Genomic DNA, 13284 nt, shown 5'->3' on the forward strand with positions numbered 1-13284 from the left:
ATTTTAATAGACCAGTTCATATAGCCCGAAATTAATTATTCTTTTAAACATTTTTAGTGTTTGAATTAACTTACTTGCTTTGATAATGATCATTCATTGCACATATTGCACCCTAATCCTCAATTCATAGAATTATAGAATCATTAAGGTTGAAAAATACCTCCAGGATCATTGAGTCCAACCTTTGACTGAACACTGTGTCAACTAAACCATAGCACTAAGTGCCACATACAGTTTTTTCTTGAACACTTCAAGAGACGGTGACTCTACCAACTTCCCCAGGCAGCCCCTTCCCATGTCTGACCACCCTTTCTGTGAAAAAATTCCTCCTGATGTCCAAACTGACTCTCCCCTGGCACAGTTTGAGGCCACTTCCTCTTGTCATGTTGCTAATTATCTCAGTGTATCAAGTTTATTTATGAGAAATCCTACGACAGTAGATTGAAGCTACCACACGAACTAAAATTACATGCCTAGAGCCTCATCATTGTTTCAGTCAGAAAAATTCTCTATGTCCTCCGAGGCAGGATTGTGCAGACAGATTGCTACAGGAAAGCAAAACAACTGGGACACAAGAAATGTCCAGTTTAAGCTTCATTCTTACCTATCATACTTGGCAATGTCTGCAGTCTTTTGGCACTATGGATATTTCTAAGGAGTCTGACAGGGAAAAAAATACCTGTGCCTAATTCAGGAAGAATCCAGCATAATTTACAAAGGCCACAAAACTTCCCTTAACACATATATTAGCTAAGCAATCTTACTTAGAAGAATTTCCTGTTTTAGCGTATGTCTTTTCAGAGGCAGAAAGCCCAGTAGAACATAGAGCAGTTTGCTGTAAAATGTTAACTAGACCCACTGCATAAATTTGCTCTCTAAATCCAAAGGAATTAGGATTAAACTTTAATTAGTTTATTATACTTTTCTCTGCTAAACTGAAGAGACCTTAAAAATCACCTTGTTTCAACCACCACCACGGGCAGGGACACCTTTCACCAGACTGGGTTGCTCAGAGTCCCATCCAACCTGGTCTTGAAGACTTCCAGGGACAACTTCCCTGAGCAACCTGTTCCAGTGCCTCATCACCCTCACAGTAAAGAATCTATTCCTATGTGTGTTACTGGTAAAGCTAAGGATGACATGCACAGGATGGATAAAGGTTCCCAAAACCTGGAACAAAAAAGCATAACAGGTGACCTGGTTTAAGTAATTATTTTTTTAATACAGAACAGAACAGCACACAGAAAGCAAGTCTACTTTGATCTTGAATAATGAGTGGAAATAGCTGAGTTATGTCCTCAAGCTTTAACTAGTTAAGAACAAACTAACTTGTTTGGGTCAAGAACAAGAGACATCAAAATTTTATGGCAAAGCACTGTCGCTTTAGCAAGCCATGAAACACAAAACTAAGGTGCAAGAATAAGAATATTCAGTCTGAAGCACAATTAATAACGAAAGCACTTACTCTGAAAATCAAAACAACAAAGCCCACAGATTCTAAGTTTGGAAAGATGTACGAATCCTGCTGCACTCAGAAATGAAAGACACCTGTCTCAGCACCAAAAGGACTGCAAGACAAGACTGACAGGTACCGACCTATAACCGGTTGTGGCTTTGTTTTGAATTTCAGGGCTTTGTAATTGACCGCTTAGTCTTCCTTAAAGCTATATACAAAAACATAAAATCAAAATGCCACACAGCTAAGAACAATATCTCCTGCAGCTAATGAACATCTGTGTAATATGCATGTTTCATAAACTTCCATAAAGTAACAGGAATGCCTTGCTGTTATAAGGCCAGGTGTATTTTATCTACCCTTCCCATTATTCTAACTAGCATTCTAGTCTTCTCAGGACTCCCATCATTCAATCATTAACACCATATTTTCTTTGCACCTGTATATAGCAATTACAGAACCTACTTGTTCCAAGACAAGAATAATAATGGAATTATTATAAAGTTCAAGAGACACAACTATTTAACATCAAGTCTCAGGATTTTCAATTCTAAAGAGATTACTTTGCTCGAATTATATTTGATTTATCTCTTCCATTGATTATGACTACTTGTGGGGACAGTATAAATGCTCTGTTTCAAGGAATAATAAAAATATAATCCTCATTGAAGCTTACGTAAGATTTGCAAGATAGAAGAATGCTTCATGCCTTGAGGGCTTCTGTTTGTCAAATCTTACTTTTCCAAACATCACAAATGCAAGATGCATTCCCAGTGCAGTGATACCTGCATGCCTTTTCTTAAATATTGTATGTTACAGAATAAACAGAAGAAAACAAAAAAAATCCCCAATCCAGGCACAAGATGCAGTTTTATAAACTAGTTGCAGACTTCACGATTCAGTCCATGTCTATGTAGTTCTAAAGCAATAAAAGCACTGCATAAAACTTTCCTTCTACGGTGATTTCCTTACTGAAACTTTTACTCACTCTTCTCTGGTTTCTGCCAAAACTATTTCTCAGACCTCAAACTGGAGACGACATTACTGCACACAAAAGCATTGAGGTTTGGTCCTATGAAAATAGTTGTAGGGGTATCAATAAGCAGTAATACAAACACAGGATTTATGCATATTCAATGTTGCAATAACAGATTAGGCTATTGGCCCATCCAGGGTTTTATAATGCTGAAGGGGATGATCACAGAATATGATTATCTTCTCCATAAACAGATATTTTTATTAGATTTCCTCAGTTTAAATCTAATCCTTGAAAAATGTGAAGGATTATTAACAACAGTTTAATAATAACTCTGCAAGGCCTTATCCACTGTAGAGACATGTGTTACATACTCAGCATACACGAGACAGTAAATTGAGCACTGATACACGTCTTGCTAATGTGCTAACACAGCGGAAGGATAGTGATGCTTAACTACACTGCAAACATAAACTACTTACATTGCTGCTCTTGTAACAGAATAATTTAGGGTTGCAGATGAATATTTAGACACTTCTAGATGCAGTTTCGAGCATGTATGAAAGCCAGCAATGGCAAGCGAAATCTACCTCAAAATAGAAGAAAGCTACTGGAGAAAATTTGCAATAAGTTGCAGAGAAATGTCTCTGATAAACTACCTGGTTTTTTCTGTTTGCATCACCACCAGAATGCTCATCACTTTGGTTTTACAGAAGGATGAATGAAGAGGGAATTTTGTTTTGATTAAAAACTACAAAAGGAGTTATTGAAATGCATTAGCTCTTCAAAGTTCAGAGGCAGAAGTATTTTTTACAGTTGTGGGATACATTAGGTCTTCTGTTAGCCTAACACAAATACATCAGTCAAAGCCTCCAAAGAAAAACAACTCTCTAAACACTTAGAACTCAATTCCTCAACATGCCTTTAACATCTTTGTTAATGACAAATTAGAGGTGAAGAAACCAACAGCATAAAAAGAGACTAATTTTGAAATGTTGATTTTCAAAACATGAACTGAATGCCAAAATGTTTTTAACCCAAAGATGGTGAAAAGAATGATCAGTGTCTGAATCTTTCACTAAGTATACAGTAGCAAAATCATCAGTTTGGCAGCTACACAATATCCATGCCCCAACAACTGCTACAACTAAGTCTTCTCACTTCCACAGTTGTGTTACCTTCCATGGTAACATATGGCCTTAAATCTAAGCTTCTCTAATGGTTTCTGTAATAAAGTTTTACTCTTGATCAAAATTCATGGATCACCAATACGGAGATTAGACAGTATAGAAAAAAATCCGACCTAAATATCAAAGCAGTACTCTGTGTGTGAGAATTTCTATTGTGCACATCTGTTCTTGGCAAACTACTAAATATTAAATGGTTATGAAGTCTCCTATTTAAAGCTGAGCTACTCAATTTAACAGCTGTATTTCCTACTTCCTTTTTTTTCTTTAGAGTATCTTAAAGACAATTGTTACAATGATACCCTAAGAATAGAAGGGCATAAAATATTGGCTAGAAAGATAAGATCTCCTGGCTTAACAGAAAAAGTGAAAGATATGGTTGATAAATTCCCTTCTTCCAGCAACATTCTGTGAGCATTCAGAAAGAAATAAAACAACCTCTCATATTGGTTATAACTGGGAGAGGGAAACAAGGAGATGTTGTCTATAAGCAGATAAAAAAAGCCGAAACACCATGGTCAAACATGTAAACTAAGCATAACATACACAAGAGCTGGAGGAAGACACTTTAGAGATACAGCCAAAAGAGATAAAAAGAATAGGAAGATGTGATAAAAACAAACCAAACAGTCAAGAGTTCATGATTACGCTGAAAGAGAGGAGTACATGTGGGAGGGGGATGGATGGAATGAAACTAGGAATGCAGTGGTTTGACCCTGGCTGGGGACCAGGTACCCACCAAAGCCACTCAATCACTCCCCTCCTCAGCTGGACAGGGGAGAGAAAACAGAAGAAAGGGCTCATGAGTTAAGGACACAGAGAGATCACAGATTACTGTCATGGTCAAAACAGACTTGACTTGGGGTAATTAGCTGAATTTATTACCAATCAAAATCTGAGTAGTATAATGAGAAGTAAAATAAATCTTAAAAACAACTTTCCCCAACCCTCCACTCCTTCCTGATTCTCTGCCTCCTCTCTGCCAGTTGCACAGGGACACAGGCAATGGGGGTTCAGTTCATCAAATGTTGTTTCTAACACTGGTTCCTCCTCAGAAGGAGGAGTCCTTTCCCTGCTCCAGCATGGGGTCGCTCCTACAGGAAACAGTTCTCCACAAACTTCTCCAGCCTGAATCCTTCCTACAGATTGCAGGTCTTCACAAACTGATCCAGTGTGGGTCTCTTCCACAGGGTGCAGTCCTTCAGGAGCAGGTTGCTCTCTAGGGGTCTGCAAGTCCTGCCAGTAACCTGTCCAGCATGGGCTTCCCACAGGGTCACAGCCTTCTTAAGGCATCCGCTTGCTCTGGCATGAGGCTCCTCCACAGGCTGTAGGTGGATCTCTGCTGCCCTGTGGACCTCATTGGGCTGCAGGAGCACAGCCTGCCTCATGATGGTTTTTCCCATTGGCCGCAGGGGAAGCTCTGCTCTGGTACCTGGAGTACCTCCTCCCCCTCTTTCACTGACCTCAGTGTCTGCAGAGTGGTTTGTCTCACATATTCTCACTCCTTTCTTCTCTGGCTGCAATTACTTCTACGCCAATTTTTTTTTCTCTTCTTAAATATGTTACAGAATCACAGAACAGACTGAGTTGGAAGGGACCTTAAAGATCATCTAGTTCTAACCCCCCTGCCATGGACAGGGCCATCTCACACTAGACTAGGCTGCTCAGAGCCCCACTCAACCTGGCCTTGAACACTCCCAAGGATGGGGCATTCACAGCTTCTCTGGACAATCTGTTCCAGTACCTCACCATCATGGCTGGGCTTCGCGAACGAAGATTTGGGAAGGCTTTATCCACATTTGTTACAGGCTCGTTGGTGACTTATGAGGCCAATACGTGACAGACATGTCCGATTGCAAGAGGCACAACAGAAAGACTCCTTAGATGGTGTATTCCGCAAGACACGGTTCTTCCTGCATTGCCTTTTCTCCTCGAGAGTGATCCTGCGTGCGTTCTCAAAGGCATCCACAGAGTACCTCACCACACTCACAGTAAAGAACTTTTTCCTAACATCTAATCTAAACCTATTCTCTTTCAGTTTGAAGCCATTCCCCCTTATCCTGTCACTACATGCTCTTGTTAAAAGTTTCTCTCCATCTTTCTTGTAGTCTCCTTTCAGATACTGGAAGGACACAATTAGGTCATCCCAATCCCAATTCTCTTAGCCTTTCCTCATAGGAGAGGTGCTCCATGCCTCTAATCAACTTGGTGGCAAAACTGCAAGCCAAATTGAGGTAGCTTATTCCCCCTCACCTTCCATGAGAGACAAATAAACTAGCTCATGTTTATCTTGAGATCCAAGCACGCACAGAGGGTGTTAATACAAACCATGCCACACTCAAATCATCTCCAGGTTTGCCTTGCAGCTACTTATTGCTTAGTCTACAATCTAGGGTGCAGTACTCAAAATCCCAAGAGAGCTGACACTTAGATCTCTGCAAGCCTGAATTTCAGAGCTGCCTTTATTTGCCACAAGACCTTGAAGTTCAGATGCTCAGAAGCACTTGAGTCTTGAGAACACTGAGTATGGTTGTACCCACTTGTAACCTAAATGAGACCTGGTGACTATATACTCAGCATCGATATCCTCCTAAAAAAAAATGTCACTCAGATAGTCCCACTCAAAGAGGTCCTTATGAAACACAATGGTAGCTAAAATTTGGTTTCCAAATACAGCTTGAGAAAGCAAAGCCCTGTCATATATTTACTAGTCAGAGAAGTCCTACCTCTGTCCTTTAAATCACAATGTCCCAACTTCTGTTCTCCAGGCACACTCCAGTCATACCAACAATCTTTAAAAGCCAAAGGTCTCATTCTTTTAATGGCCAATTCTTTTTAAATAAGTAAACTCTCAGTTAGCTCCAGTTTTTCAGGCCATTCAGGCATTCATTCAACCCCACTTGCCTTTCTTCAAAAAACTCTTCAGTACACACAACAGCCTTTTCTCCTCCCTTAATCTTGTATCCTAGCAAATTCTTCTTCTCAAAGTTGTCTCCATATACACTTAGAGCCTTTTCATTCATTCACCTTTTATCTAAGTGCTCTGTTAATCCATGTGAATCAAGTAACTCCAAAAACCTGCCTGGACTGGCAAAGGAAAAAGTGGAGTTTTGCCTCACCCATTCTTCATGGCTCCTGATCTACAAGACCTTAAAAGGAACTACATCCTATGCTTCCTACACCTTCCTCTACTAGTTGTCTTTATGCAGCCTCTGACAATCTTCCCTGGTTGCACAGGACAGTACAGCACAGCTGCCTTGAATACAACCTCTTCTGGTCTGCCATAGCTATAACCATAGCCCTGCTACATGTCTCTTCACACTGAGCACAGAATAAATACAGAGTGACTACTACAGTCAACTTCTAGTCAAGTTACTCCAACTAGAGAAGCCACCTTACGAGCAAGAGTTCCGACACTATAATTGATCAATTTACGCAACCAGTGGAATCTGCTTTATGCCACAGCTATTTCAACTGCTCAAGAATTTTTCACCTCTGGTTGTAGTATGTGGCTCCAGGACCACATATGGATTTGCACCTCACTAATGGCATGCAGCCTCAGCTAAGAAACATGATTTACTGAGAACTCCACAACAGCAATTTACTGTGTGCCACAATTTTAAACTTCTAGTTATTTGGTCTTCTGCAATAGGTAGTAAGGTCATGCAATCAGTTTGGTTAAATTCTGCACAAAGCTGTTTTCCCATCTTTTTCCATGGATTCTCCTTTAAGAGTATTTAGAATAACTGATTTCCTTCAAAGATTTCAAGACACGCTATCTACACGGCCTTAAAATGAATTTCCAAAAATTATGTTCTTGTGATTTTGTCTACACATTTCCTTTTGCTTTTGGATTGTGCTGATGAGTGTTCAAACAGAATTATGTATCACATTCCTGCTGGTGCTCTTTGAAGGTTTTTTTCTGTTTAGTGTCTTTGCTCAAGCTGAGCAGGTGGTCCCCACAACTTCTCCTTCATTTTAGGAAAGAGAAGTTTTCCACTCACAACTCAGCTCCTCATCCACAATGTTAACTTTGCTTCATGCTACTCCCTCATAATCGAGTTCTTGAAGCCTGGTGATCCAAAATCTCTAAGTAGACGTTTCCATTTCAGTAATGTACTTTTCTGAATGATGTTTTCATTTCCAAAGATGCTTGGTATCTATTTAGTTCTGATTATGTCTTTCAAGTGCTGCAATATGATAAAATCTCCTGGTGATGAAATGTGAGTGGTATTTCCCTCAAACACCCAGCAAATTGTCTTCAATACCAACAGCTGTTTTTTCGTCACTAATAAATAATATTTTCATCACCTCCCTCCACTGACAAGCAATTAAATGTGAAACAAATCAAATAAACTGGGATGCTCCTATTGCTCAGTTTGGTCTTTAACATTCTTTACTTCTGTAATCAATTTCTCTGAGTGCTGGTTATGCCACAGGTTTTTTTCTTTGTGTTTCTGCCACAAGACAGCCAAGCCCATTTACACTGCTTCTCCAGTTTCTGGTGTGTTCCTGTCTAATCCTTGTGTTTTACCCCGTCACGGTCACAGATGGAAAAAACTGTTCCCTTGAGAAATTTTTCCCAAGAAAATTGTATCTGCAAGACAAGTATCAAAAATCACCAAGTCACCATTCCAAATCACCAAGACTAATGCTCAGCCATCCATCCAAAAGCTTAGGAACACATTCTGCTTCGTTTCTGTGAAACAGGCTTCTTGTACCTTCATCTCACCCTTCATTCTCTCTCCCCCCATCATCACTTTCTGAGGAACTTTTACTGGGATTCTATTTGCCTCCAGCTTTGGCACAAATCCTCAAATACAAGGGACTACTTGCACTCAGAGTGTTCTGCTAACCACCCCAATGAGCTTTCCTCAAGTATAAACATTCAGGATCCTTTGCCCATAGTTGGTTTCTCCATGGGGAAATGAATGAGGGAAGAAGAAACAAGTTTTGTTCCAGTTCTGTTCCCTGGACTGAAAAAGAAAATGAACCTGAACTTCTTGGGCATTCTTAAAGATCTTCCTGGCAAAAGTTTTTATGGCAATCTGTATTCCCATGGAAGCTGTTCCACCGATTCACTCTTCAGGCAAGCAGCTGTAAATTTCCCATGTTTTCTGTCCTCATTGCCTTATGCTTCTGACCCAACTGATAAAAACTACAACTGATATTGTTACTGAACAAGATGCTACATAGAAGACTATCCTACCACTAAAGTGAAAGTTTGCATCTTTCTCCTCTCTCCTTTCCTACTGACGGAAAAAGTCTGTAATCTTATTAACTGCAACAGCTGTAAATAGTTGCTGTTCCAAAGTAGTCCCAGTTGGCCTGGGATGGCCCTGCCTCCTTAAACTCTGAGCTCCAAGAACAATCATTCTCACCCAAAGTCAGTAAAGCCTTCTGCTCTTTAGCTCAATACATTCAAATTAACTAGTTCCTCTAAATAAATCTTTCTGTACAGCATTTCACAAATCTCCTTTTCAAGCCACAGTCTCCTATTCCCCCTCCCCAACTGTCAGTGGTCTCTTCACCCAAGTTTTGAAATTTCCACATTCTTCTTTCCTGGATTGTGTCCTGAGTTATTCATCTTAATAGTTCCCCTGGACACAGCCTGGAACCTCCCTGAAAGTCACTTGCTCAGTCATCTAATCATATCCTAAATCCTTCCTGGCAGATCTCACCTCAACCAGCTACTCGAGCTGAGAGAAAGAAGGAAGCCCTGCCCTAGCTATTACATGGAACCAGTCCCATGCCCTTACAGAAATAAGGGCATGGAATTCCTAGATCATCCTTCCTGATAGTAACTGTTCTTCTGACCACCTTTCTTTTTTTCTTCTGATGACTACCAAGACCATGTTTTTGACCTTTGTATCTCTCCTTGAAGTTTATGGCTTCCTAAATTATATCCTTCAGCCTCCTAGGTGAATATACAGCTACAATAGATTTTTAGACATAGTCAAGTAAGGAGAGAAAAAAAAATAATTTTTCAACAAATGAATAAGCAAAAACATTAATGTAAGGCTGCAAATGTGCTTGATAATATATATGGGGAAAATGGCACAGAACACTAATATTATTCCCAAATGCAAGACCTAAAAAAAACTTCCAAAAAACCAAACCCACAAACAAAACAGCTTTAGACAGCATGCTTAATGCTGAAAAAAACCCTGTGACATCATTCAAACAAAATCCAGTTAGGCTCATCATAAAGAACCCTTTTGGGGCTCTTTTTAGTCTCAGAAAAGGTCAGTTGCTTTTAAATAGTACAGAGCAGGGGAGGAAAAAGATCAAATTCTTAATGTGCAAAAATAAAGCAGCACAAAACTCAGTGGGACATTCTGGCACAGTTCTACACAAGTCTCATCACAGGAGTCTGAGGCAGCAGGAGAAAACACCTGCTGGCAGGACAATCCTGCTGAATACTAAGAACAGGGCTAAAGACAGATGGGTGTCCAATAAAAAATGGAAGTGGGAACTGGAGAGAATAAGTGTAGGAGTCGTAGTGGGAATAAAATTTCTTCACATTTCGTTGTGTAATTTTGCTGTGTAGTAGTGTTTCAGTACGATTTATTGTGTAATACTATTGCATAGCATCATTTGTTGAGCAACTTTGCTGCGTGGTATAGTCTTTTATTTAATGATATTGAACATTAGGCAATGGTCTTGCATGCCATAATTTAAGTTTTCTGTTGAGCAATATCACTGTCATAGCTCTTGACACAAAGGTGAATTGCATGAATTCACATAACAGTGCTGAATTCATGATTTGAACATATCATAAAATGGTTTGGCTTGGAAAGATCCTTAAATATCAGCTAGTTCCAACCACCCTGACAGCAGGCAGAGACACCTTCCATTAGACTTTCAAAGCCCCATCCAACCGGTCTTGAACACTTCCAGGGATGATACATCCACAACTTCTCTGGGCAACCTGTTCCAGCACCTCATCACCCTCACAGTAAAGAATTCCTAATATCTAATCTAAACCTGCCCTCTTCCAGTGTGAATCCATTACCCCTTGTCCTATCACTACATGCCCTTGTAAAAGGTCCCTGTCCACCTCTCCTGTCACCTGCCTTCAGGTACTGGAAGGATGCTATATATTCACTCAGACATGGCAAATGGAGACAATTACTTTTGTCTGAACAAAGACACATGCAGAAAAGCAGTAAATTGAGTGGAACTTAATGCATTAAGAAATTATTTCATTGAAAAGCTACACAGCATTGCCTCATGAATGACATTTTCTTATCCAGAGCTACCTTGTGACTACAATGTGAGACATTACATGTTTTGCCTATCCATATCTGACCGTAATCCCTTCAGGACCTTGGTTTACTTACTACTGGGTATAAAGCACTGCAGTATGCTTTTCTGCTCCGTCCAAAACTAGCCTTGCAGGAACCTGCTGAAATTCAGAATTTGAACAAGAAACGTTCCGCCTCTTACACAAAATAGGACTGATTATTTCATTACAATGGAATCCTCTGTTAACAGCAACACTACCAAACTTAGAGCAAAAATTTAAAATTCTGCATTAGAAAATTAGTAAGACTTAAGCATATTTTAGTTGCCATCAAAATGTAGTCACCCTACTACTACTTAACATTCTGCAAAGAGGAGAAGAAATGAAAGTTTGCTCCATATGTAGTATCACTGTCAGTTACATTATTGTTACATTCTTTAAATTTACTTGCTTTTTCATCCCCCTCCTTTTTTTTTTAGTTTTTTCTCTCATCATTTTTGCTTACAACAAACATGGTCTATGTACAGATTTAAATAACATGTTTGAAGTTCAGGAAACATATCAGAAGTTGAAGTATTTTTTCCAAAGAAATCAAGTAATCCATAAGGATATCAACTTTGTACTCACATCTATTTTTATATCCATCTGAAAATGCTATTGATTGGCTAGAACAGCATCTCTTTCACACATTACCTGGCAGTCTACAAACAATGGTATGTTGCAAGAGGCAGAGAAAGAGAGCAAACACTGGTAAATTACAATGCAGTGCTGCTGCAAGCATTTTTATTTGCTCTCGTATTCTGGCAGTTGTTAAATACAGAAAAGAAAAATACGCATGTAGGCTTAATTTTTAAAATATGGCAAAACACCTAAGTTATGGGAAGGCAAATTGTGGAAAAAATTGAGCTCCTTCCATCTATAACATAAAATTAATTTCTTATCTGACAGATGGTAGAAAGGAGGGGGGCGGAAAAGCAAAGACTGCTGATGCAGTGAGCTCCCCATCTGCAATGAAGGCCCCACATTTCCACTCACCACACTGCCACAAAACACGTCCATAGTTGCATTCACTGTGGTTTTGCTCTATGTGCTTTTAGGTTTAAATCAAAATAGCCTAGACCTCATCATTGCGTGGACAACTAAAAAAATGAGGAAAACATCCAGAGAAGTGATCCTTCTGTCAACTGCCCATGCCTACTCACAATATGAGCTATGAAAGCTGCAACTCCTTTCATTTGACCAACGAGACAGAGCCATTCACGCTGACCAATAACACCTCCAGAGCTACTAGGCACTGCAGCAAATTACCACCTCGTTTACTGTTCCAACACTGAAAGCTGCTTTTTCACATTTCTCCATATTCCAAGACATTCTCTCTTCCTTCAGCATCTTCCACATTGCAGTCGTGGAGTGCAGTTACAGAAATGGAGCATATTAAAAATGAAAAACAGGAAAACCGACCCAAACACACTTAACATAAAACAAAAAGCTTCAGCACTGACGGTAATAATCGTTTCCTCATCTCGTTTGCTTAACTCCACGCGATGCCGGCACGGGGCTTCCACCTGCCGCAGAAGCCGGAGGCCATCTGAGCTCCGGCACGAAGTACCGGAGGCCCTCGCTTACCTCCGACATCAGATTCCCGTATGACCAACCCAAGGCACACCGCGGCGAGAGGGAACCAGAGGAGCCACGGCTCTGGGAAGCGGATTTCGCTCCGTCCAGCCCGCGGGCGCCCGAGGGACACCCTCACCTTGCCACGACGCGATGCCCCGCGCACCCCGGGCCCTTACCCGGGATTACGGCGGATAAACAAACGAAGCACCCAAGCTCACCCAGAAGGGCGAGGAGGAGAGGCGGGTGCGGGGGGTCCCGGGGAGCCGGAGCGCGCTCCGCGTTTCCCCGGAGACGGAGCCATTTTGAGCCGCTGCGCATCAGCGGCAGCGGGCGGGGGGCGCCGGGCACGGCGATGGCGGGGCCGGGGCCGCCCTGGCGCGTTACCTCGGATGCTCCAGGTCCAGCGATAGAACTCGAGGGTGTCGTTCACCACGCTGGACACGAGGCCCATGGCGCTGGGGGGCTCGGCGGCGGCGGCACCCATGATGAGCAGCAGCAGCAGCGGCGGAGCCGGCAGACCTGTCTCGGCGCGTGCGTCCGTACCTCTGCGCCGGGGCTGCTGCTGCTGCTGCCCCTTCTACAGCCGGGGATGTGATTTAAATCTCTATCTCTCGGTATCTTCCCTCCAGACTCCGCCTCGCTCCCGTCACCGGCTCCCGTGCCCCGCGGGCAGGGTGGAGGGCGCGGAGGCGGCGGGGGGCGGCGGCGGCGGCTCCGCAGCTCGGTGCGCAGCGCCCGGCGCGGTGCGGAGCCGAGCGCAGGGAGCCGAGCGGCGGCGTCACGTGGCCGCCGTCCCGCTGCC

General features: G+C 41.8%; 1 protein-coding gene across 3 annotated transcripts in view; it reads right to left on the bottom strand.

The window, feature by feature from the left end:
* The window catches only part of ELOVL4 (ELOVL fatty acid elongase 4), a 36758-nt gene extending 23550 nt beyond the window's left edge, over nucleotides 1-13208 (bottom strand). Inside the window, exon 1 of one of the 3 annotated variants that reach the window (XM_027645018.1) lies at nucleotides 12867-13208. In XM_027645018.1, the coding sequence (XP_027500819.1) occupies nucleotides 12867-12966 (100 nt within the window). In that variant the 5' untranslated portion in view covers nucleotides 12967-13208. Of the gene's footprint in view, nucleotides 1-12326; nucleotides 12348-12658; nucleotides 12816-12866 lie in introns of those variants that run through there. The other 2 variants (XM_027645017.1, XM_027645019.1) reach the window with 2 other exon arrangements.
* Nucleotides 13209-13284: the final 76 nt, after the last annotated feature.

This window comes from Corapipo altera, unplaced genomic scaffold (genome assembly GCF_003945725.1).
Source record: "Corapipo altera isolate COAL_440 unplaced genomic scaffold, ASM394572v1 2, whole genome shotgun sequence".
Lineage (NCBI taxonomy): Eukaryota > Metazoa > Chordata > Aves > Passeriformes > Pipridae > Corapipo > Corapipo altera.